Source organism: Apis mellifera, linkage group LG4, assembly GCF_003254395.2.
Source record: "Apis mellifera strain DH4 linkage group LG4, Amel_HAv3.1, whole genome shotgun sequence".
NCBI classification, from domain to species: domain Eukaryota; kingdom Metazoa; phylum Arthropoda; class Insecta; order Hymenoptera; family Apidae; genus Apis; species Apis mellifera.
The window spans coordinates 2800220-2827024 of NC_037641.1; the positions used below are offsets into that span (position 1 = coordinate 2800220).

At 23.2% G+C, this 26805-nt stretch overlaps 6 protein-coding genes across 12 annotated transcripts in view; 4 read left to right on the plus strand and 2 right to left on the minus strand.

Annotated features, from left to right (window-relative positions):
• Positions 1-1590, plus strand: part of LOC413936 — a 41287-nt gene extending 39697 nt beyond the window's left edge. For all 4 annotated transcript variants that reach the window (XM_026440252.1, XM_026440253.1, XM_026440254.1 and 1 more), the window contains 2 exons: positions 32-214; positions 317-1590. In XM_026440252.1, the coding sequence (XP_026296037.1) occupies positions 32-214; positions 317-504 (371 nt within the window). In that variant the 3' untranslated portion in view covers positions 505-1590. The remainder of the gene's footprint in view (positions 1-31; positions 215-316) is intronic.
• Positions 1591-1746: 156 nt separating this feature from the next.
• Positions 1747-3738, plus strand: LOC107964351 (60S ribosomal protein L7). The gene is made up of 6 exons (XM_016911957.2): positions 1747-1897; positions 2288-2402; positions 2508-2683; positions 2763-3010; positions 3265-3362; positions 3581-3738. The coding sequence occupies exons 1-6, from the start codon at positions 1860-1862 to the stop codon at positions 3689-3691; spliced, it is 786 nt and encodes a 261-aa protein (XP_016767446.1). The 5' UTR covers positions 1747-1859; the 3' UTR covers positions 3692-3738.
• Positions 3739-4132: 394 nt separating this feature from the next.
• Positions 4133-11331, plus strand: LOC726080. 3 transcript variants are annotated; one of them, XM_016911955.2, is made up of 21 exons: positions 4134-4297; positions 4767-4929; positions 5036-6876; positions 6978-7091; positions 7197-7349; positions 7631-7797; positions 7876-7954; positions 8043-8225; positions 8299-8437; positions 8520-8613; positions 8704-8906; positions 8965-9163; positions 9244-9492; positions 9553-9672; positions 9776-9918; positions 9998-10184; positions 10258-10345; positions 10418-10546; positions 10633-10788; positions 10882-10988; positions 11111-11298. In XM_016911955.2, the coding sequence occupies exons 2-21, from the start codon at positions 4779-4781 to the stop codon at positions 11151-11153; spliced, it is 4545 nt and encodes a 1514-aa protein (XP_016767444.2). In that variant the 5' UTR covers positions 4134-4297; positions 4767-4778; the 3' UTR covers positions 11154-11298. The 3 variants fall into 3 exon arrangements, with proteins under 3 accessions (XP_016767445.2, XP_016767444.2, XP_016767443.2); XM_016911954.2 differs by having other exon boundaries at positions 4135-4297; positions 10882-10971; positions 11111-11331; XM_016911956.2 differs by lacking the exons at positions 10258-10345; positions 10418-10546; positions 10633-10788; positions 10882-10988; positions 11111-11298 and having other exon boundaries at positions 4133-4297; positions 9776-9911; positions 9998-10137.
• A 1565-nt stretch (positions 11332-12896) lies between these two features.
• On the minus strand, positions 12897-17884 carry LOC412662 (programmed cell death 6-interacting protein). 2 transcript variants are annotated; one of them, XM_396117.7, is made up of 15 exons: positions 17646-17884; positions 17222-17337; positions 16887-17014; positions 16250-16528; positions 16060-16161; positions 15714-15936; positions 15505-15628; positions 15214-15391; positions 14995-15156; positions 14703-14846; positions 14412-14627; positions 13803-13952; positions 13582-13720; positions 13336-13521; positions 12897-13279 (listed from the first exon to the last, which is right to left on the minus strand). In XM_396117.7, the coding sequence occupies exons 1-15, from the start codon at positions 17840-17842 to the stop codon at positions 13173-13175; spliced, it is 2451 nt and encodes an 816-aa protein (XP_396117.2). In that variant the 5' UTR covers positions 17843-17884; the 3' UTR covers positions 12897-13172. The 2 variants fall into 2 exon arrangements, with proteins under 2 accessions (XP_396117.2, XP_006558813.1); XM_006558750.3 differs by having other exon boundaries at positions 12897-13246; positions 17646-17842.
• Positions 17885-18549: 665 nt separating this feature from the next.
• LOC552451 (transmembrane and ubiquitin-like domain-containing protein 1) lies at positions 18550-21258 on the plus strand. Its single transcript, XM_026439981.1, has 4 exons — positions 18550-18697; positions 19231-19548; positions 19623-19929; positions 20040-21258. Exons 2-4 carry the CDS (start codon positions 19251-19253, stop codon positions 20464-20466), a joined length of 1032 nt encoding a protein of 343 aa, XP_026295766.1. The 5' UTR covers positions 18550-18697; positions 19231-19250; the 3' UTR covers positions 20467-21258.
• On the minus strand, positions 20535-25898 carry LOC551629 (isoleucine--tRNA ligase, cytoplasmic). The gene has a single exon (XM_624020.5). The coding sequence runs from the start codon at positions 25677-25679 to the stop codon at positions 21939-21941; it is 3741 nt and encodes a 1246-aa protein (XP_624023.2). The 5' UTR covers positions 25680-25898; the 3' UTR covers positions 20535-21938.
• Positions 25899-26805: the final 907 nt, after the last annotated feature.

Here is a 26805-nt window from a genome sequence, read left to right on the forward strand (position 1 = left end):
AAATGAAATAAATAATAATTGTTGATTCTAGATGAACACAATAATAAAGAAAGCGAAGAAGTGAATGAGAAATTGGAGAATATCGATGGAGAAACGGATAATTTGGATATCACGTTCGTAAAAATGGCAGACACAAGATACGCCAGGAAATGGGGTGTCACCAAGCTTCCTGCCATCGTCTATTTCCGCAAAAGATTCCCCAGTATCTATCGAGGTAAAATTCCCTTCATTATTTAGATTATTTTCTCTGATTAAAAATTAGAATTTTTTTTTAAATAATTATTCTTCTAAATTATTTATTTATTTATCTTCTTAGGTGATTTACACAAAGAACAAGATGTACTAGAGTGGTTACGCAAGAATAGATATCGTCAACCAGAATTGAACATCTATATGTATATGCTAATCGCGATCACCGTCCTATTCGCCATGTACACCGGTTTCTTATTGTCGTGTTTCCGTTCAGAACCAGCGGCGCCTGCGTCGCACCCTAAGCAAGCGTGATAGAAAAAGAAAAGAACGAGAGAGAGAGAAAGAGAGAGAAAGAGAGAGAAAGAAAGAACGAAAGAATGTAGATTTATGGATTGTTGCTGCGCGAATGTGCATTGTTGTTATTGTTGATCCGACTTGCTTTATGTAAGATTAAATGGCAGCCGTTCGTCCGGAACGAACGACTCGTACCAAGGCTCGACGATTCTAGAGGATGACGATGAAACCTGTCTATGTATTTTTTTTCTTTTGTTTAGAAGAAACAATTAAAAAAAAAACATATATATATATTATTTGCGTAATAGGTTCAAGTTATCCGTGAATTCGGTGAGCGCGTGGTATGTTTGTTTAACGTGGACCAAATCCATCGATTTTCTATAGGAGATTTAGACCTCTGTCAAATTGAAGAAGACGCGAATGTGTTGCGAGCATATACGGAGCGATATTTTCGCGGGAGTTTATTCAACATTATTCCAAATAAATTACCATTATTAGCGTATAAGCTAAAAAATATTTGTAATTATATACGTTTGCCATATTGTCTCTTGTTCGTAATTTAAAACATCGTGCGACGGTATTATATTTTTATTGTATTGCTTTATAACGATAGAGATATATTGTATCGTATTCCATTCACTTTGTATTAACTTTTGCTGATTCGATGATTTTTGCTGCGTTTTTAGAGTGAATAAAACTGATCGACAAATGTGTACATTGTTATTTGTTGTTTTCGTGGAATGTTACTAGCAATCAATCGACAAACAATTTGTGATTTACTTTTTTTTTTATTTTCTTCTTTTTTTCTTTTTTTCTTAGGTGTTTTTGTAACTTTAATCGACTTTAATCGACGGTTAGTATTGACAGTGGTCTTGTTCTTTGACTCGAGTAATTATCTTTGGTCCACGTATAATTAAATATTCATAAGATCATTGATAATCTGCGTATTTTCTCGGATCCTCTGATAAATCATCACCAACATTTGTTGAATGAAACGAGATGATGATATACGCGAAATGAGTGAATATAATCTATCGATATTCATATTTTCAAAAAAAAGGCAAATAATGATAATATGATTATGAGGAATAAAGAGCAAAATCCTTGGACCAATTTCAAAGAGCTTAAAATGCCAATTTATCTGCCAATTGTAAATAATGTAATAGTATGAATGATGCATTATATAAAAAAAGAAGATTATTTTTCTTGTTATTTTCATATTTTCCTTTCCTTTTAATATGTTTTTTTTTTCCACAAAAGATTATTTATGAAATTCTCAAATTAAATTTCAAATTTCCCGCTACTATTTAAAGTTTCATCAGAATTGTATCTAACTTCAAATTCAATGTTTCGAACTCTGAAGTGCACTACGAATGAGAATTTCTTTACCTAGTGGAAGAATGGCGGTTCCGTAAGTACTTGGCACAATTTTAATGAAATCTGAAAACATCAATAATTAATATTATTTTAATATTTTTAAAATAAATTATTATTAATTCTTTTTTGATTTTATATTATATTTTTATTATAGTTTTTATATTTTTTACGAAAATTTTTACTTAATGCTAACAAATCATATCATTAACCAATATGAAATATAATATAATTTACATTTTGTTATAATATACTAAAAATATTATATTTTTAATAAAAGATAAATTCTTATCTTATACTAAATCAAATTTCTATGTGTATTATCCAAAATAATTCTTTTCCTCAAAATAATATAACCTAATTTAGATTCTGTACTATACAATTTATTTTTACATAAATGATATAATTAATAATTTTGTACTTGTAGGAAGAAAGAAAGTGAGCCTGTAGCAAAAAAGCTACCGGCAGTGCCGGAATCAGTTCTTAAAAGAAGAAAGACTCGTGAAGCAGTACGAGCTGCACGTCTTCAAATATCGATTAAGGTACTTATTAAATATTTAATTAATATATTTTTTAAAAATGTTATTTTTAATTACTTAAATTTTTGAAAATAATTAAAATGATTACAATAATTATTTTAATTTTAGCAACGTGCAAATCGTTATAAGAAAAGGAAAGCAATCTTCAAAAGAGCTGAAAAATATGTAAAAGAATATAGAACAAAAGAAAGAGATGAAATCAGATTAATGAGACAAGCTAAAAATCGTGGCAATTATTATATACCTGGAGAAGCACGTCTTGCATTTGTTATTCGTATTCGGGGGTGAATATAATTGATCTTTTATTAAAATTATGCTTCAAATTTATACAATATTATAATGTATTATCTACTATTATTTCAGTGTAAATCAAGTTGCTCCTAAAGTACGTAAGGTACTTCAACTATTCCGTCTCAAGCAAATTAATAATGGTGTATTTGTGAAACTAAATAAGGCAACAATCAACATGCTTCGTATCGTTGAACCTTATATCACATGGGGATATCCAAATTTAAAATCAGTTAGAGAATTGATTTATAAAAGAGGATTTGCTAAAATAAATAGACAACGTATTCCTATCACAAGTAACTCCATCATTGAAAAGAAACTTGGTTAGTATTATAATTTATTGCATTTGACAAGTCCATGGGAGTTGTATTGTATTTATCTGTTCCCTTCCATCTTGTCAAAAAATAATAGAATCTTTGAAAAACTTTTTCGTATATTTTACGTTCAAGTTTGCGACGGTTCTTACATTTTTAAATTATATAAAATATTTTTTTTTCTTTAATGTTTAATATTTTTTATCAATATTTATTTATATAATATTTATTGTAATAATTATGTGAAATATAAATTATTACAGGACGCTCTGGTATTATTTGCATAGAAGACTTAATCCATGAAATATTCACAGTTGGACCAAAATTCAAATTTGCAAGTAATTTCCTATGGCCATTCAAGGTATATAAATTTTTAATTTTTCGAACATCGACGTAGGCATGATTATAGGAATATTCATTGTTCTATAAATCTCCTATTACGTCGTAAAGCAATACGAGTTTCTCTTTGTTGTACGCATGTAATTTTGCGTTCATTAGTCAAACTCAAACATTTAATTAATTATTTAAATATTTATATACATATTTTATATTAATAATTTTAATCTTTTTTATTTTTAGCTTAACACACCTAATGGAGGTTGGCGTAAGAAGACTAACCACTATGTCGAAGGTGGTGATTTTGGTAATCGTGAAGATAAAATCAATGAACTTCTCAGGAGAATGGTTTAAATTTATAAAAATCATGATAAATAAAAGTTTAAATAAAACATGTCATATTGCATTATATTTTATTTATACATTCACTACATATATTTATTTAATAATAATAATAATATAAATTTATATATAATTAAATATTTCAATTTATAATTGATAAATTTTAATATTATTTTTAAAGCTATTTCAAATATTATAATGATAATTTTACGATTATATAAAAACTTATTACGATTATATAAAACATCACATTAATGAAAATAAATATGTATATAAAACTGCATAAAAATGATATATATATATATATAATATCTATTATCTATTAAAACAATCAACAATCACTATAATACTCCGATAATGCGAATAATTATAAAAATATTTTTTTCTTTGAACACTGAAATGTAACAACGCATGCGCAAGTTACTATATATATATATATCGAATAATCTATCGTGCGGTACGATTCGTGCCGTGCCCCATGCCTTGTTACAATGTGAGAATGGTGTGTAAAGGTGAAGTGTACTGGTTCGAATCATGTTTCACAGATTTTAGATTAAATATTATATTTTTCAATTGAATATCATTTTTAATGTAAAAAAAATTCTTTAGTAAATTCTGGTAAGTATTTATAAAAAAAATGAAAAATCATAAAATATTAAAATTATGCGACAAAATATTATACATACATACTATTTAACCTTATTTTGTTATTAATATGAAGGTATGATTAATATTAACTTTATATACTTTAATTATTTTTAATTACTTTTAATAATAATTACTTTTAATAATATTTTAATAACATTATTCCACGTCTTTAAGAAATGACAGTTTTTATAGGATTTTAAAATAGAGATAATTCATTTCATCATCAAACGTTCTATGTTCAAATCCAACTCGTATAAATTTTTTTTTAATAAATTATGGAAGTTTTTTTTTGAAATTTATTAAATATTAAAATGTTCTAAAAAAATAATAAAATATATGTGAAATTTTAAATTAAGTATAAAATTATAAAATAATTTAAAAAATTGATTAAATATCTCTTTCAATATATTATATTTTACATAAATTAATTTTTATTTAGATTATATTAATAATGAGTAAAAAGACTGTGAATATTGACACTTCATCTGATAATATGAATTCATCTATTAATAAATCCAATCAATCATCTAATAATACAAAAATGTTTATCCTTCCTCCAAATGTATTACAAAATATTTGTCTTAGTAACTCAATAGAAAAAGGTAAATTAATCAATTATTATCATTATTTAGATTTATAATTTAATTTAATTTATAATTTAAATTTAATATATATTAATTATATATAAAATTTAATTTTTTATTATAGGTGAAAGTATAATGTCTGCTTTAGAATTTATAAAAAAAGATAATAATATAAATGCTATCAAAATTCAAGAACATAAAAATCTTGAAATTTCTACATCTATTGGAAATTTAAATTCAAATATTGTAATAAAACCAACTACAGTTATAAAAATCAATAAAAATAATACAGATAATGCAGATAATGAAAGCTTAAAAAATACCACAGAAGTGCCTAAAATTAAAACAAATGAAGAAAAGTCTGTTTCTAAAGCAAATCGTACAAAACAGATGCAAAATCTTCATAATAATATAAAAAAAGAAAAAGACAGCACAAAAATAAGTAACTCAACGAATGTTTCAGAAAATCAAAATACATTAGAAAAAGTAAAATTTACTGCTGAAAACTCAAAAAATAATCAAACTACCTCAAAAGATGTACCAAAGTCTCAAAGAATAAATAAAAGGTATGAACAAAATACTAATGAAAAATATTTAAATACAAATTTAGAAGAAAATAAAAAGGCAGAAAATATATATGAAATGGATGAAAATTTACTTGGTAAATCTGAATGTATTCATCATAACAAAAAAACTAAATTTGATCGTTACATTATAAAATATAAAAATGAATGCACAAAAGAAACTACAACTTCAGATAAAAAAAGAAAAAATATTCCTAATAAAGATTTAAAACAAGCAATAAATTCTGATACTTCTTTATCAAATGGAATTGAAACAAATGAAAAAAAAGTTTTTAATGAAAAATATATGAAACAAGAAATTGAAGATAAAAATAATGAAAAAATTATAACTACATTTGATTCATATGTTTCTTCTATTTCTATCACACCAGCTATAACAAAAAATTCACTGCCTTTGAATTCCAACAATTCTGGAAATCATTCTAATATAACAAGTAATGTAAAGCATTTGCAAAACAATAAAAATATAATAAATAAAAAAAATTTGAAAGAAAAAAATTTGAGAAATGTAGAACTAAATGATAATAATTGTAGTAATGAAGTACAAATAAAATCAATAAATACCTCTGTAACTGAATGTATTCCTGTAATAAATGAAAACTTGCAATCATGTGTAAAATCAGAAAATCTAAATGTTAAAGATACAGGTATTAATGAAAATAAAATAAATTTGTCACTCATAACACCAGATATTTCATTAAACAAAACAAATTTTAATACAGAATCAATAAATCAAAGTGATAACAGTCAAAATTTAATAAATACACCCCCAATAAGAAAAAGAGGAAGACCTAAAAAAATTATATTATCTGAAAAAACTATGGACATTTCAAATAAATTAGAAGAAAATTTAAAAAATTCACAAAAACTTAATGATGTTTCTATTGCAGAAACAGTAATTCATAATAGGAGACACAATGAACATTTATATAATATTAATAATAATGATGGCTTAAGTAATAATAATAGTACTAAAGATAACATTCCAATTTCAATTATTGTTGGAAAAAGAAATAAAATAACAGGCACATCTTCAGATAAAGCAGAAGAAGAAGAAGAAGAAAAAATTGCAAATAATAAAAGAGGAAGAGGGAGAGGAAGAGGAAAAGAGAGGAAAAAAATAGAAAGAGAAGAAAAAAGAGAAGAAACAAAAGGAGAAGAAGAAAGAGGAGAAAAAGATAGAGGAAGTAACAGAGGAAGAGGTAGAGGTAGAAGTAGAGGTAGAGGTAGAGGTAGAGGTAGAGGTAGAGGCAGAGGCAGAGCATCATCTCATTCTACATTGGACACTGAATATATACAAATGTTAAAGGGACCAGAAATTATGGAAGAAATAAAAAAAGAAAATACAGATGAAATTAATGCTATTATTCATACATCAGAAGTAAATTTTATATAAAATATTAAAATATATATATATATTTGTTTTATTTTTTATTATTTTGTATTATTTCTAATTATATAAATATATATTTGTTAATTTAGGTAGATTTAATAAGTTGTGCCAAATGTGAAATAGATATGTTAAAAAATAAATGGGATTCACATAATTTACTTCATCATAACAATATGAGTTGGATAAAGGGTGATGAACCTATGGTAAATATAAAATTAAAAGCTTTAATAAATTTATTATTTTAATATTTGAAAAATTCTTATATATATTATTATATTATTATAATATTAGAAAATTCTATATTTCAGGATTATGAAAATGATATTAAATTATGGAGAAAAATTTTAACATCTGCAATTAAAAAAAAAAAGGGTCATTTGTGTTGTGAAAAATGTGGAGCTATAAAACGTAGTGTGAATGGTTTTATATCTCATATGCAATTTTGTGGAAAATCAGAAGAAGTATGTACAATTTTCTGTAATTATTAAAATTAAAATTTCAAATATCTTAAGATTAAAATAGATGACATTATTTGTAATTGATGATGCATATTTTAAAAATAATTTTTCTATCAAAATTTATATTAAAACAAAACAAAAATTGAAAAAAAAAATTAATTAAAAAATATATTCATTTTTTTATAATCCAAAATCGATTTTACTAGAGAAATAAATAAAAAAGATATATATTATACATATAATAATTATAATTATTATAATTATATTATAATTTTATATACTAGGAAAAGAAAGCTTTGATGGTAACTTGTCCAATTTGTGGTGCTGTTATGATGCCATCTTCTATGGAAATACATGAAAGAACTCACAGATTATCAGAAAAAAATAAAGTAACAGAAGTACAGTTATGTACTAGTGATAATGAAAAAGTAAAACGTAAAGCTGCTGAAAAGTAAGCTGATATATTTGAATTAAAGATTTTTAATAATTTAATGTAAATAAAGATATTAATATAATATTCTAATTACAGAGCAGTTTCAAAAATTTTAGAATTTTCTGAATTTTTCAAGGATAACAGTCCACCTCCTGAAAAAAAAATGAAACTTCTGGTATATAATTATTTTATAATATATCTTTAAAAAAATCTTATTATTAATTTTGTATTATATCAATAATTATATAAAATTAATATTACAGAAAAGTTTAATCAAAATACCCAAACATAAAATGCCTATTCCATCTGTATGGAAATGCATATGGAAAAAAGAGTTATTCTCAGTGGGAGTAACAAATTGTCGTCATGTAGGTTGTACTTATACATGTACTACTATTGAAGATATATGCAATCATTTTAAAAATTGTAACTTCATTCCTGAAAAGGTATAATAATTATAATAATATTAATTATTTCTATTACAATCAAGACAGTTAAACATGTTTGATTTTATTACAGTCTTATATATGTAAAATATGTAAATTTTCAAGTATATCTTATGAAGATGCAACAAAGCATGTAACAGCAAAACATATATCAACAGAAGGAATCGACAGATATTCCGATTTTGAAGAAGAAGATTATAATTCAGATGAATGTAAAAATAAATTTTATTGTAATGTAAAATTAAAATTATTAAGTTTATCAGTTACTAAGTTTCATGATTTATTTTTCAACAGTATTTTTTACGATGAAGTTTTTGGGCAAAGAACAATATCAAAAAATTCGATGGACAGGAACATATTTACCTGCTATACGATGGACTATGGAATTGTAAATAATTATATTTTAGAATTAATATATCTTTTTATATAATATTTATATATTTATTAAGTAATAATGTTATTTTTCTTTCTTTAATAGTGAACAAAAAAATTATGAATTTTATTTATTTAATGATTATTTTCCAAATCAATTCACGTTATTAAACAATATCGATATTCTTAAATATTTACCGGAATTAGAAGTTTCCATGCGAACAAAGAGAAAAAGCATATCTGAAAAATTATGTGATACAGAAATTCCATGGAAGCAATGGAAACGATTTGAGGGTGGTTTAGATGAAGGTATTACTTATCTACATCTGTTTCATAGTATCTATATGTTATATGAATATTTTTTCAGGTACCTCAATTTTTTTTACTGGTGGTCCAGTATGGGCATTAGCTTGGTTACCTATTCCATCACCAATGTATTCTAAAAAACCTCATCAATATATCGCAATTAGTACTCATCCAACAATGGCAAGTGAATATACTATTGGAAAATCATACACTGGACATAATATGATACAAATTTGGAGTGTTGGTCATTTAGATCATGAGTTAGTAATAAAAAAAACAACTTAATGAAATATATATATATATGATTATATTTTTTCAAAATATATTCTTTTTTATATAGAACTGATAGTAAACAAGAACCTCCTGCTTTATCATATGTAATTGTACATAACAATGGTACTATATGGTGTTTAGAATGGTGTCCTTCTGGATGTTATCAAGATGAAAGTTTAGATAATTATAAAAAAGAAAATCCTTGTAATCTTAAACGAATGGGTCTACTTGCAGCAGCTTGTTCAGATGGAAATGTACATATTTATTCATTACCTTTTCCAGAGGAGCTTAAATTTAAAAAATCTATAAACAATGAGTAAGTAGAAAATTTGTTCAAATTATATTATATTTCTTGTCCTTATTAATATTATTATAGGTGGCCTATATATTCCACTGATCCAGTAATAACATTAGTTGTAAATATTGCAATATATGATAATAATGGTCAAACTTGGCAATGTACTAAGTTGTCATGGACAAAAGAACATGGTCATAAGTAAGATTTTTTCATAATATATTTCTTTATTTTTATGTATATCTATTATATATCTATTATAATTTTATGATAACAAAATTATATCATTTTTTAATTTTTTTAGTACCATTGCTGCAGGATTTTCAAATGGTTACATAGCTTTATGGGATTTAACATACAAATCACCATTATCAATGCAAAAAAGACAAAATACATATTTCATAAATGCATTTCAGCATTTTTATGCTCACAGTAATGCTGTGAGTAGTAAGTACATTTGTTTTTGTTTCTTTTTATAAAAATTTAAAAAATTAATAATACTATAAATAAAATATTATTTTAATAGTGGTAGCATTAATTCCATATAATGGAGGAAAATTTTTGGCTTCTGCTAGTTTAGATAGATCATACAAATTTTGGAATTTAGAAAATATAAATACTCCACAAACTAGTGTGCAAAAAACTATTATAGTAAATGGTGCATGGATGACACATTGGCCATGTGCTGTCATTAGTTTTGATGATGCACTAGGGTAATTATTAAAAAATTAAAAATAATTAAATTCATAGAATATATTTGTTATTATTATTTTTATGTTATTATAGGAATCAGCATACAAATTCTCACTTAATTCCATTAAGAGAATATAAATTCAAATATTATCCTACATTAGGATCAAATTCTTCTACATATGTAAGTAATTTCAGAAATCGTTTTTAAATATTCTAATAATATAACTTAAATTTTTACTTAAAAATTTTATAGGCTTTAGCCGTTTCTGATTATGCAAATAGTATTGCACATGGTACATTAGCAGGAGAAGTTCAAACATTATTTGCACATGAACTTGTATATGAAACGGCTCTCGAAAAAGCTTTATTGAAAAAAAGCAAGGTATTTTTTTTATATTAATATGTTTGTATTAATATTTTATATTTTAAATGCTTTCACATAAAGTTAAATATGAATGATTCTCCTAGTTGAGTTCATTTATTAAAATAGAGGACTTCTCAGACAAAGAAGATAGTATGGATGATGAAAAACATAATAAAAATCCGAAAGATCATCGTTACATGCCAGAAACTTATGATGAATGTCAAGATCGATTCGGTATTATTTTTTGTGATAATTTAAAAGTAAATATTTTTAGTCATTTTTATTATACTATATATAAATCATAAATTTTATTCTTTTATACAAATAATATTTTGAATTTGTTATATTTAAAGGAAAATGAACAAATAATGTTCAAACGAATGTTATATGCAGAGGAATCAGAAGTTCCAATTGAAGAATATCCATTTATGTCAGTAAACAGAGTATGTATATATATATTGTATGTATATTATTGTTTTAATTTACTTTAATTATAATTTTATGTCAATAAACAGAATATATATATATATATATATTGTATATATATTATTGTTTTAATTTACTTTAATATTAAAATTTTAGATATCTTGGAATCCGAATGCATGGAGTTATCTATGGATGGTAGTTAGTTACCAAAATGGTTTGGTAAGATTATTAAATTTTAAATATATGTCAATGTCGTCTGAATTACAAGCGTTATTACCGCGACATGTAGAATCTATGCTTAATAAAGCAAAGATTATAGCAAAAGATTATTGCTAATTCAAAAAAAAAAAATAATCTTAATTTATACTATTCTAAAATCAAGTGTAATGAAATTGATAATGATTGCTTGTTATTAATATGTAGTAAATTATTTTTTATAATTTTATACATATTAGAACTGAAATGCCAATGATTGAATAAGATTTATTGTTATGTATATATTTAAAAAAATATTTAAATTGTATTAATATGTATTTAAACTTCTTAGACCATTTGATTGTACATATTTTATAATTTCGAATATTTAAAAACTGAAATGATTATTATATTATATTAATAAATGAAATCTTTTGCAATTTTGAATTATTATTAATATAAACAATTATAATTCATATTATTTTTTACACTTATACATATTTATAAGCACAAATAAGATAGTTATTACAGGATATAAATACTTTTTCATAACATAGAAATTTAAAAGTCATTTGATTCTCTTAATATATATTTTATTCTTATTTTAATATCACATATGACATTAAAAGTATATAAAAAATGATTATAAACTTACTAATAACTTTAATCATAATTGAAATTAAAATTTAATTTGACATTAATACAATATTAACATCATTGATTATAAATTAATGAAATTCAATAATATAATTTAAATTTTCTAGAATTAAAAAAATTTAATCAAAAACAGTACTGTAGTAATAAATTTTATTGTAAGAGACATATAAAATATATAAAATATATAAAAAATATATAGATAAATATATAAAAATAAATATTTCTAAAATTCAAAAAACTATTTAAAATTCAAATATTTGGCAGATAAGTATATGATGTTAAAGTTATAAGTATATGAAATTTTATAAGAATTTTTTTTTGGAAATGCTAGAAAAAATTTTATTATCTATATTGTATAAATTGTAAATATTTACACCTACTATAATATATTGCAATATACTAAATACTAATAACAATATAATATATATATATATATAAATAATTTAGCTTTAATGACATTATATTTCAATTCATCTTTATAAAAAAATTACAAATTGATATTATTTTCATTGTATTGTAATAAAAAATACAAACATAAAATAATTATATCAAGGAAAAAAGATAAAAGAAAATCGTATCTTAATAATTTCAATGATTTTAAAATATTATAAAGAATAAAATATATTGAATGAAAAGATTATTCTTTATTTTATACTACTATTTAAATCCAAGATTTCAAAATCAAATTTGAATTATTCAATATTTCAAATATTTAAATAATAAAAGTTGAATATGTAGATACTCAAATTAAATATATTATAAGTATATATTTAAAATTCAATTCAAACAATAATAAAACCTCAATTTTTATAAAATTTATCTTAATGAACACATTAAGATAAAAAAAAAATTTTACATATTTTTTTATGCTGATTTTAATTTTATTTGTAATAAAAATTGTTATAATATACATTTCTAAAATAAAGTACACAATTATAAATGTAGTACTTATGCAGCAAAATACTATTAGAGAATTCATAAAACTATATGTTTATAAATACAAAAAAGATTAAAATATAACAATGGAATAATTACGATTGTTAGAATTATTACGTTATATTATGTTACAAAATATATTTATAAATTGCTCTTTTTTTTTCTTGAAGCATGATTTAAAGCTTAATATATATCACGTATTGATACATTATATAGAAATTCAATTATAATAAGTATCAATAACAATCAAGAAATATAATTTGTTCAAAATTAATTCAACATATAATTTTTTTTACTGATCAAAATTGGACAGATTAAAACATATTTCATATTAATTTCCACAATATTATGTCATATACATTTTTCTCATTTTTGTAAATTTCACATGACTATTTTGCAATCACAGTATATATAAAATATTTTTTGCTTTTCAAAATGGATGTCCTTGATGAGAATGTTGATTACCGCCATAACGTGGAAGAGTCGCATATCCACCATAAGGAGCTGAAGGCATACCTTGATATGGATTATAAGTTCCTAAAAATAAAGTGAAAGTTATATAACAATGAATGATTTCGCATTTTTTATATTACCTTGTGTGGGATAAGGCATTGTTGCATATGGATTATATGTTGTAGGCATAGGAGGAGGGATATATGCAGGATATGGTGTAGTAGGACCAGCTCCATAAGGTATAGGCATTCCTTGAAAATGTGTAGGATATGGTAATTGTGATGTTCCACTTTGTTCTGTTCCCGATTGCTTTTGTCCGGACATCCCTATATTTTTAAAATTAATTATATAGATATAACTTTATTTATAAAATTATAATGTCATACCTGCATGATGAGATAAAATGTTAGAAGGAATTGATTCAGTTTTACTCAAATTTGTTGTCAAATCCTTTAATAGTTCCTCTTTTTCAGTTTTCCGAGCGAAACAAAAATCTGATATTTTATTTTGGAAGACTACTAATAACTATGAAAAAAAAAAATTAAAAATATAATTTTAATATAACTAATTTAATTTATAATTTAATAAAAATATAATTAATATTTACCTGTGTTAAATCATTATAAAATTTAGCACCTTCATTTAAGTTACCTTTCAATTCTTTAAATGCATCATAAGCAGCTGCTAGTTTACATAACATTGTTTCTCTTGAACTACCACTACCAGATTGTTCAGCTGTAAATTCTGTATGACACTTCTAAAATTTTGAAGTTAAAATATAAGATATTAATATATTTGTGAAATATTTTTGTAGCATCGATTTTAGAGATCGATGCGAGAGACACAAAAATATTGGTTTGGACTTAATAAATAAATTATGAGCAATTTAATTTTTTTTTTAATGAAATAAGATAAAAATAATATAATAAAATCAAAGTCTCACTTTATTTCCATTTCTAAAATCAATCGAATCTTAATCGAATTTTTTATTATTTATTTTTTATTTTATTTTTTATTATTATCGATATTATTATATTAAAGACTTTGATCTCTAAAATCAATTAATAAATCAATTATTTAATAGATAAGTCTTAATAAAAATTTTTATATTATCAATATTATTATATTAAAGACAAAATCTTTGGCTTCTAGAATCCATTGCAAAGCTGTCGCAATATATGTATCTTATATATAATTAATATAAAATGAATATTACCTGAATTTCAGCAATTAATTGTTCTTGATGAGAAACACTATCTCTCACTTGTTTTTGTAAAGGTCCATATGTTTTTCCTATACTTTCTATTGATAAATTTGGTTCATCAATTCCACCATCTTTTGCAAGTGCTGACAAAAATGTTGTTTTCATATCAGTAGTAGCAGATTTTAATTCACTTTCTATAACATCACGTTCTGTTTTGATTGTTTCAACCTTGGAAAAAAATCAATATTAATACAAATAATTTAAAGAAATGATTAAAAATAATATTATATATAAAATACATACATCTTCCATTAGTTTTCTAAGTTGAATAACAGTATTACTTTCCTGAACTGCTGATCCAGTTGGTACAGCATTAATTAAATCATTTTCATTTAAACTCAAAATTTCTATACCTTCTTTATGATTTTCATATTTCTCACGTACAACCTTCAAATTATAATTATTTTAAATATATACAATTTTACAATTTTATTTTACAAATTAAATAAGCTCTTAAATTTCATACATAAAATCAATTTTTTAAAGATACCTTACGAATATATTAATATTCTGAAAAATATATATATATTTATACCTTATCAGCTGCCACAGCATTATTAATAATTTCACGATATTTTCGAAGAGTAATATTAAATTGTTCTGTTAAACGACTACTAGGAATTCTTGTCCACCGATCTTTGAATTGTTCTCTTAATTGATCATCAGATTCGCGCTCTTCTTGAAGCATTCGTTCACACTAAAAAAGATAAAAAATTTAATAATTACATGAAAAGAAATTTGAAAATTTTTTTACCTCGTCTAAAAGTTCTTTATTTCTTTGTAATAAATCAGGTAATTCTTTCATAGAAGTTTCCAATGCATTAATTCCACCTATTTCTTTTACATGTTGAGCTTTTTCTAATACAGACTGAGGTAAATCAGTTCCACTTGTATCTTCAATAGCTGCTGGTAAGTTTAAACTTGCTAATACACTAAAAATATAATTAAATATGAATTATATATTTAACATTTAATAAATTAAATATTATATATTATAATAACATATACACAATAATAACATTAAATAAATTTATAAAATTAATACCCATTTAGAATTTGCGTCATTTCTCGTAATTTAGATATTTCTGAGTTCACTAATTCATTACGACGAACTTCATAAGATGATAATGCTTGGTGTACACTAACAGGTAATAAATCATTAAAAAGATCTAGAAACATAAAATATATAAAAAATAATTATATTTAAGATTATATTTAATTTAAAAAATTTAATATTATATATATAAAATAAACCTTTAAAATTTGAGCTGAAAATTTCAGGCATTGATATTAATTTTGCAACACAAGCTTTACCAACTGGTTCCAAAGATTTTATATCAGGTATTCTTTCATGATAAATAAAATCATTATCTTTTTTTACTTCTGTCAGATTTCTTTGAGCTCTATTAGCATAATCTTGAAATAAATGAGGTTTATTTGAACGTTGTTGCGCAGCTTTAAATAATTCAACAGAACGCTAAAAATATATATTCTAATTAATTTTAGTTTATTTTTATAATTATAGATTATTTATTTATATATATATTCTAGATTATTTTCATGATTTTCATAATTATATTTTTTAGCTTTTAAGATTTACTTCTAGTCTAGCTATTTCTTCTCCAATTGACTTATTATTTTTGCATACTAATGATTGATAAAATTCAGTCATTGCACGATATCCAGCTTGTTTTCCTGCAATCTATATTATATCATTACATATAATTATTTACATATAATTATATGAATTCTGTATATAAGTAAGATTGTAATATAAATAAGATACATACTAAAGGAACCCATTCCTTATCCCAAAATGCCCGAAAAATCTCCTTTTGAAATAATTTTAATGCATCTGCATATAGTTCTTCTGCTTGTGAAGCTAATCTAGCAATAATTCCATCTTTCATAGCATCATGGATTGCCTTATATACAAATATTTCTTGAGCTTGAGCAAGCATCAATGCTGATAATGCACCCAATGTTTCTGGACTAATATCTGGTGTTGGTTCTTGTTGAATAGCCATCATAACATTTGCTTTAAGATAATTAAAGATACCAGCAGATTGCTATAATTAACAATAACAATTAATTAATAATTATTAAGTAAATTATTTCTTAATAACTTATCAATGTATAATATTTTCATGGATTTTTATGATTTTTAAATATATATATATATTATATATATATTATAGGATTTTAAAAATTTTTTCCTATATGTATTATCATCAATCAGATTTCAAAAACTGAAAACAATAATTGATAATAATATTGAATTTTATCTATTTATTTATATATGAATGCATATGTATCTACAACAATATGGATTAAAATTGAGATATTTTAAATCCATTAAAATCCATGAGAAATTAGTTTTTTGATCAATTCACTCATTATAGTATAATTAATGGAATTTATATTTACTTGAAACAATTTTGCAGCTAGTTTTAATCCTTCATCACTTTCTAAAGATTGTGCTGCTGCAACTGAACTTTGTAAAGCAGCAATATTAAATAATACACATACTTTTTCATATGACAATGTACTAATGGCTGAAAATATCAAATATCATATCTTATTTTAAATATGAATGTTATAAAATAAATATCAAAAATTTAGCTTTAAATATGGGGCCAATTTTATCAATAATAATCTTATCTTATCTATGTATCTGTTAATTACTTAAAATCCAATACACAATAAAAATGATACATATAAAATATATATAATTTTATAATAATATGTTAAAAAAATCTTACTCAAACTGAGTTTTCCACCAAATATAGTACGATCAAATGCATCTTTCCATTTAAATGGAATTTGTAATTCATGGGCAGGAATCTTGCCTTCTAATGCACATAATTGATCATAGTAACTAAAAAAAAAAAGAAAAAAGAATTTTTATTTAGAAAATGATTATTAATCGAAATAAAATTTTTATATATTGTTAATAATTATATTCATTATATTTTAAAAGATAAATATTCAAATATTATTCTATTAAATTACGTCAAAAATATAAAGTTAAATACTACTAATCAAATTATTTATCATTTTAAAAAATTATGTTATTATAGAATTTTATAATAAACACATTTCTAAAAAATAAAATGCAATGAAATATTGTATTTATATTTCTTATTATACTATTTTAATTAATAATTACTTAAAAATGACTCATACCTGTATATAACCTCTAAAGAACTTTCATATTTTTCAAAAGCTCGCCATAATGCATTGTTTCTTAATTTACTAAAATCTGCAATTGCTTCCGTATAATCTTTTTGATTATTATATGTTGATTTAATAACATTTGTAAGCGGCTTAATTACATCAACGTCAGACGGTTTTTTTAATGGCACTGCGATTAACTCAGCCATTTTGACGTGTAACTGAAATCGAACTAAATACTTACTAATCTTACTATGTATTTATCTACTTATATTTAACGATAAGATATTTTATATTCATTATATATATAATTAATATTATGACACGTAATATTTTTAATAAAATATATGTATATATATATATATATATATATATATATCTATTTTCTGTTTTACATAATAAGCAAAATTTTTTAATTCAACATTTTTTTAAATTTAAAAATATATTTGTGAATTTAATAATTATAATATATATAATGTGTAATATATATAATGTATAATAATGTATAATAACATGTAATAAGTATAATAACATGGTATATTATTTTTTTACTAAAAAACTATTTTAAATATTAAATTTATTATTGTTTTTATTTATTCACAAATTTATCTTCTATAAATAATACATATAATATATATAATATTAATTTTTCAATAAAATAATATGATATAAATAAAATAATATGATATAAATAATATGATATAAAAATTTACAATAAATGATAGATATATTAATTTATTTAAAATTTGTTAAACAAGCAAATAAATATATAAAAATATATTATCATAATATAATTCATTATCATTTTGTTTTGTACGACATGAACATAAAAAATATTTTGATTAATAATTGTCCATTTGCATATTATGTATTTTGAAATCATAAAAAGAATTCGCGCCTTGTAGAGTTGCATATTTTTATTAATTATATGAACTAGATCGCGTATGTCGCTGGTTGTCATAAATTATCTGCGTCATCTTTAGATATTTGCAGATGAGATTTTTATAAGTGATTTTAGCGAATCTTTAATTTTCTTCTGTTGTGTCTAATTCATAAAAATTAAGGTGAGGATAAATAATTATAAAAGAGATAAAGGATTATATAGCAATGAAAATTTTATTTTATTAGATAAAAAAAACATATGAAATTATATTATTTCTATGTATGTATATTTTTTGAGACGCATAATAACATTCGTTTATTATATTAAAAAAATATTAAAAAATTAATGCAAATATATTGTAATTTTTCAAGGTGTTATTTGTCTTATCTTACACATTTGTTCCTATGCAATAACTTATATAGAAAAATACTATTGATTTCATTTTAAAAATATTGAAACGAAATCAGGGTTATTTTTTTTATAAATATATGCGTATAAAATTTAAAAAAAAAAACAATAATATTGTTATTTTATACAAAGTTAAATAATATAATTTTAATTGTTTCTCACAATTATTATTAAAAGATTATTATAATAAACATAATCATAAATATAAATATTTTTCATGAATTATTTATTATTACAAAACATTATTTATTTTTTTCATTTATTATAACAATATTATTTTTTTTTACTATATATTTTTTTATACAGGTTAATCTTACATCATAAAAATGACTTTAATCGAGGGTGTTGGAGATGAAGTGACAGATTTTTTTATAGTTGTGGCTGTCCTCTTAATAGGATGGCTTGCATGGTATTCTACAAGTATTACAGACCAACCATTAATCCGCACAGTACTTGTATTACGTCGAACACGCACACGTCTTGCTGAACTTAGAGCTAATCATCAAAGTGCAAGCTCATTTACACGACCTCCAAATTTGGAGGTAACTGAAGAAGAAACAATAGAACCAATTGCAGATGATAATAATGGCAATTCACAAGCTTGTCCTGAACCATCTATTGCAGGTGATATGTCCTATTTAAAATATTTCTAAGAACATAATAAAAATATTAGAATTATTTATTGTCTGTCACAATAGACACAAATGAAGAAATTTCTCCTGACACACATAGAACATCTGAAGCAACAGCTACAGAGGAAGTACTTATTGAAGCTATGGATTCATTTAATAATGATTGTGCAACAAAATTACAAAAACAAACCAAATTAAGCTCTTCTAAAGAAACAAGTATATCAACATCAACATGTAATGATTCTATAGAACATGAACGTGAAACTCTTTCAACAACAGATGCTAATGAAATTAGCATCAAGCTTAAGTTTATAAATGATGATCAAAAAATGGTTACTGGTAGCTTAAAAGAATTGCTTGGAGATTTTAAAAGGTATATATTAATTTTTGTATACTAAATAAATATTTATATAAAATTTATTAATTTAAATAAAATATGTAATGTAACATAATGAAATGAAGTACATAATTACATATTTTCAGGAGGCATTTTCAAACAGAGCTAGATGCACAAAAATTAGTGCGTTTAGTTTTTAATGGTCGAGTACTGCAACCTGACAATCAAACATTGGAAAGATGTGGCTTATATAATAATTGTGTAGTTCATTGTTTGGTTCATCAACCACGACCAAATCCTGTATCATCTCAAACATCAACATTAGACAATTCATCACCAATTTATTTTAACCCTCAATCATTTTCTGATATTCCTGTTGGCACAGGAATTAGTTCTGTGCATAATGAATGGGATTTGAGTAGACCATTAGTGGTCATTTTGACTGTCATGTTAGGTTTCGCTTGGTATTCCCGATATCATTATGCTCAATTTTTTACCGCGAGTACAACTCTCGCATTATATGCACTCACTGCAATTTTCGCAATGTCAGTAGCTTTAATATTATGTCATTAGTTAGTAATTTCTTTTTCAATCAACAATGCAACATCAGAAATATTGCGTGAATTTATAGCAAAGAAACAGTTAAAGACATTATTTTGAAATATGATTTTGTAAACATTAATGTGTGTTTTCAGTGTAACATCATTTAAACACATTGGTTCCTGACATAAAAGAGAACATGAAGGGTTATTGTGATTTTTATCAATGTATAAAGGAATTCATATGAATAATATATCAAGTATACTATAAGATAGTATGGATTTGCATTTCAAATTTTAAATCAATTTATCTGCATTTTTTCTTTTTTTTAACTCAAAATTTTAATTTATATATTTACAAAGGAAATTTCCTTGGATTTATAAAAAACTATGATTATAAATGGGAACGTATATAATATTAAATTTATAAATTCGAGCAATTAATATTTTGATAACTAGCCAATATTTGTTCATTTAAATATATTTGCGAAATTAATTTTGATAAATATTATTCATTTGTTGAATTAGTCATAATAAATGTTATAAATGACAATTTGCAATAATGCTATATCATTTTCAACAAAAAATTTATTATATATTTACATATTTATAATATTTTTATTGAATTTAAAAATTACTATTGAATTGATCTATATATATCTTAAACTTGAATATACTATGTATAATTATTATAAATTGCAATTATTGAAACAAAATTATTATACTTTTTATAAATCTTCCAAAGTTTCTAACTTTAGAATGGAAATTACATAATACTAATGTTTTTTGGAGCATTATTGAGCATTATGAATTGTTAAAAAAAAAATAAAAGTTATTAACAATGTGTATATATACATATAACTTATAATGTATTAAGCAATCATAAAATTATAATTTATTAAAACATACAGTTTATATTACTTTCAAAAAAGGAAATTTGTTACTTTTTCTGACAAATGATATCAATTGATTATCCTTATTTCTGTAATAGACTGTATTATAGTGGTAAAAAAATCAAATTATATAATAATATCGTAATTTTTATTGAATATGAAATAAATAGTTATTTATTTGACATTTTCATGTATTAGCATATTTCATAGTTCAATTGATTTTATGTAAATAAAAATTTATTTTTCATCCGAATTTAACAGAATTAAAAAAATTCTCAATTCAATGAAAAAAGGTATATTTGTATATTATATAGTTTATAATAATAATCTTTTATTAATTCTTAATTATAAAAATGATGTAATTACATACTGTTTTTCACAAAATTGAATGATTTATAAATTCTTATATAAAATAAATAAATATAATATGTGAATAAAGTTACCACCAATTCAGAATTGGTATTTAAATATACAATGTATAGTTTGTAGAATTAATATTTAATATGAATTTCAATTTAAATTTGAATGAAATTATTAAATTTTGAAAAACATTTTAAAGATGATGTACGTATGTAAAATAAATAATTAATGAAAAATCACTTTTAAATAGAAATTAACTTAATTGAAGTGTTTTTCCCCAAAATTCGTTTAATACCTCAGGTATAGGTTCAGAAATATTAAGTTTATTAAAAAAGATATTTAATAGTTCTTTTAACATTGCATTATTTAAATTAAAATTTCCTTTTGGATTTTCTAAAAGAATAGTACCTTTCCCTAAAGTGCTATTGATATTAATGAATTTACAAATAGGATGTTTTAATACTGAAAATGATTGAGTTATAACTAAACCTACTTTTATTACTTGTATTGTTTGTTGATGCAATGATAAAATATTCGTTTCTTCCGATAGTGGTTTATTATCAACATATAAATTATAAGCACAACCATAAATACCAAATATTAATTGAATTTCATACTTTAATTGATTGTAAGAAATAGGAACTAATGTGTTAGGAGTTTCTAATAATACAGTTCCTATACTATTAGTTGCACCAAATCTTGGTTTTATGCCTATAAGTTCAATATTCACGTATTTTAAGAAAGGTTCTACATTATTTTTATCATTTTCAATTTCAGGTTTTACTAAAATAAGTTTCATGTTAATATTTTTAATTTTTTGCATTTCTTCTATGATTATATTTGCATTATTTGACATTTTTGATATATTTTCTTGTGGAGTTTTAGTTGCATTTTCGATAAATTCTTTATGACTGATAATTACTTTTGCCAAATTACTATTTTGATCTTGTATTTCATAATATACAATGGCTTCATCAGATGGAACTAATTGAGCTTTCTTTCTTAGCTTCTGAACTCTATTGATTATTTCTCTTGCAATTCCTTCATTATGCATGTTTTCATCAGGAGTAACATCTAATAAAATTAAAACATTTCCTTCACTATGAGCTTCATACTGTTTTGACAATTTTTCAGCTGCTGGACCTGTAAAACTAAACATAAGTCGTAAATCTTGTTCTTCTAATTTATGACCTTGTATAATAATTTCTTTTTTTGCAACAAAAATTTGCAATTCTTCATCAGAAAGCTCTTTAATAGCTTGAGTAATAGATTTAAATTCTCCTTTAAGACGAGCTCCAAGTATTTTATGATCTGGTTCTGCTTTTAATTTAACACCATATTTTTCCTTGTCTGTAGTAACAGTTAATTCTTTTACATTAAGTTCCTCAAGAATATATAATTCCAAAGATTTTATTTCTTTCAATACTTCAGTATCTTGGTGAATTACTACAATTTCTGGTAATGGATATTTAACAGGAATTGTTTTTCTATCTCTTATAACACGTCCTAATTCAATTACAGTTTGCATATAAGATACAGCCTTTTCAATTTTTTCATCTATTAATTTTGAATTAGATTCTGGTATCATTTGATAATGAACACTGTCCATATTAGTTTTAGATGGAGGAAGTAATTTAACCAAACGTTGAAACATAAATTCTGTTAAAAATGGTGTAAATGGTGCATTTACACGTACCATTATATACAGAACAGAAAATAAGGTTGTTAAAGCTTGTTGACAATCAATTACACCACCATCTCCCTTTATACGTTTTCTATTCATTCTTACATACCAATTGGTAAGATTATCTATATATTTTATTAAATGAGGAACCACAGTATATAACTTATAAGCATGCATTTCTCGTTTGAAAAATTGTAATAATGTTTGTGTAAAAGATAAAATCCACCTATCCATTATATTACTAGAACATACATTTTTAAAATCATCATATATAAAAGTAATTTTTTCTTCTCTTTCAAATTTTTCAATATTTTGCATTAAGAATCTAAATGCATTGTACCAAGGTAAAAAAACATCTTTTATAATATCTCTAACTCCTTCTTCTTTAAAACGCAGATTTTCTGCTCTAACAACAGGAGAATTAATTAAATATAAACGAAGAGCATCTGCTCCATATTTATTAATAATTTCCAGAGGATCTGGATAATTTTTTTTACGTTTAGACATTTTTTGTCCATCAGATGCAAGTATTAAACCATTAGCTACCAGATTTTTAAATGGAGCTTTCCCAAAAAGAGCTGTTGATATAACTAAAAGAGTATAAAACCACCCACGAGTTTGATCAATACCTTCACCAATAAAATCAGCTGGGAAATTTTCTTCAAATTCTTTCTGATGTTCAAAAGGATAATGCATTTGTGCATATGGCATTGATCCAGATTCAAACCAACAATCAAACACTTCAGGTATACGTTGTAAAGGTGAATATCCTGGTCGTTTTGATGGTATAGTTAAATGATCTATATTTTCTCTATGAATATCTGTTATTTTTGTATTAGTTAATTCTTCTAATTCTGCAATACTTCCTACACATACAATTTCTTGTCCATCTTCCGATATCCACAGAGGAATTGGATTACCCCAATAACGGTTTCTACTAATAGTCCAATCACGAGCGTCCTTTAACCAATTACCAAATCGTTTTTCTTTAATATAATCTGGTATCCAATATGTATTACTATTTGCTGCAAGAAGTTTATTTTTTATGGCTTCCACTCTAATAAACCATGAAGGTACAGCTTTATATATCAATGGTGTATCAGATCTCCAGCAATATGGATAACTATGTTTAGTAGTGCCATTATGAATTAATCTTTTATGTGTCTGAAGATACTTAATAATATCTTTGTCAGTATCTTTTACATATTTTCCAACAAAATCATGTACTGGTTCTATAAAACATCCACAACTATCAATAGGACATATAATTTCTTGATCTCTTGTTATTACACCACCTTCCAAGCAACATCGATAATCATCTTCTCCAAAATATGGAGCTTGATGAACAATACCTGTACCAGTTTCTGCTGTGACATATGTATCATTTAATATTATAAAAGCACCTTTCTCTCTTAAATTTTGAAAATATGGAAAAGGAGGATTATAAATCTTTCCTTTTAAATCACATCCTTTCCTTTTACCTTGTATAGTATATAAATCTTTAGATTTATAAATAAGTTCTAAACTTGATTCTAATATAATATAAATATTACCAGATGAATGATCTTTAACTTCTACATATTCAAAGATAGGATTACAACAAAGAGCCAAGTTGCTAGGTAAAGTCCAAGGTGTAGTAGTCCAAGCAAGAATAGAAACACCTGGTTCATCTACTAATGGAAATGATACAACTATGGAAGGATCAATAACATCTTTATAATTTTGTCCTGATTCAAAATTAGATAAAGGTGTGTTACAACCAGTGGAATATGGCATTACCTTAACACCTTGGTATACAAGACCTTTATTGTATAATTCTTTAAAAACCCACCAAATAGATTCCATATACCAAGGATATAATGTTTTGTAATCATTTTTAAAATCTATCCATCTACCAATTCTACCTACAATTATTTCCCATTCTGTTGCATATTTCATTACAATATTTCGACATTCTTTATTATAGTTTTCTATTCCCATTTTCATAACATCATCAGGACCTTTTATATTTAATGTTTTATCGATTTCAAATTCGACAGGTAAACCATGAGTATCCCAGCCAAATCGTCTTTCCACATGATAACCAGATTGATAAGCATATCTTGTTACAATATCTTTTATTGTACCTGCAAGTATATGTCCATAATGAGGTAATCCAGTAGCAAACGGTGGACCATCATAAAATGAATATTTTGGTCTTCCTTTTGACAATCTTAAAGAATTCTGAAACGTATCACATTTTTTCCACAATTCTAAAATAATCTCTTCTTCTTTCGAAAAATTAATTGTTTCAGGAAGTTTTTCTTTCATGTTTATTATAAAATTTTAGAAAACTATTTTAGAAAATATTTAGTACCAATTGGTACGTTGATGCAATTATCGAATTCAAGGTGTCATGTATCAGAAGAAACACGTTACCAAATTACACGTAATGAAATTTTAGAGGTTAGCGCTGATTTGAAGCACGTGTTTTTATAAAGGTGAACATAACATTCAAAGAATATATTTTTTACTACTTTTTAAATTTAATATTCTTAAAAATTTTATATAGAAAATTAAAATTTGATTTAAATATATATACATATAAAAATTTATATAAATATTTTAATAATTAAGTTATTTTATTAGATATACAATCATAAAAGTCACTATCTTAAAAAAATTCACATTCCCGAAAATTTTGATTTTTAATGAAAGTTTATATATAGAGCATAATATAGAATATAATGAATTATCAATGAAATAATTTTTTTGATCAATGAGAAATCTGAGAGATAAAATTAAATTTTTAGCATTTTTTCATGTTTTAAATATAATTTTGTTTGGGAATTTTTTTTTATAATAGTGTAATGTTAAAAATTAAATATTTTTTATTTGAAAAGTTTTTCTATTTAACATAATTTAATATTTAAAAAAATAAAAAAATCATTGAAACTTTGATTATTGATTTTACTTTTTTCAGGTAGTATTTTATTATTATTTTATTATAATATTTTATTACATAAGAAAAAATATTATTTCTTATGTAATTCATTATATTTTATATATTTATAAAGTACTTTATTAAAAATAAAAAACTTTTATAAAAATTAAAAAATGAAAAAATAAAAAATTTTTGTTATTTATAATAAAACTTTTTGAATATGTAAAGTATAATAAGTAATATAATAAGTTATATATAAAGCAATTCTTTTTTATCAAAATTTCCTTGAAAGAAATAAAATCAATATTTAAAGTTTTAATTCTCAATTTTTCATTTTTTTAAAATGAATTCTCTAATAATTCTAATAAAGTAAAGGTTAAAAATAGAGTAAAAGTTTTTGGATAAAAAATACTTAATTTTTAGTGTTCTATTATACTATTTTACTATTTATATACTATATATACTATATACTATATATAAGTATATACTATACTTTTTATATTATTATATTTT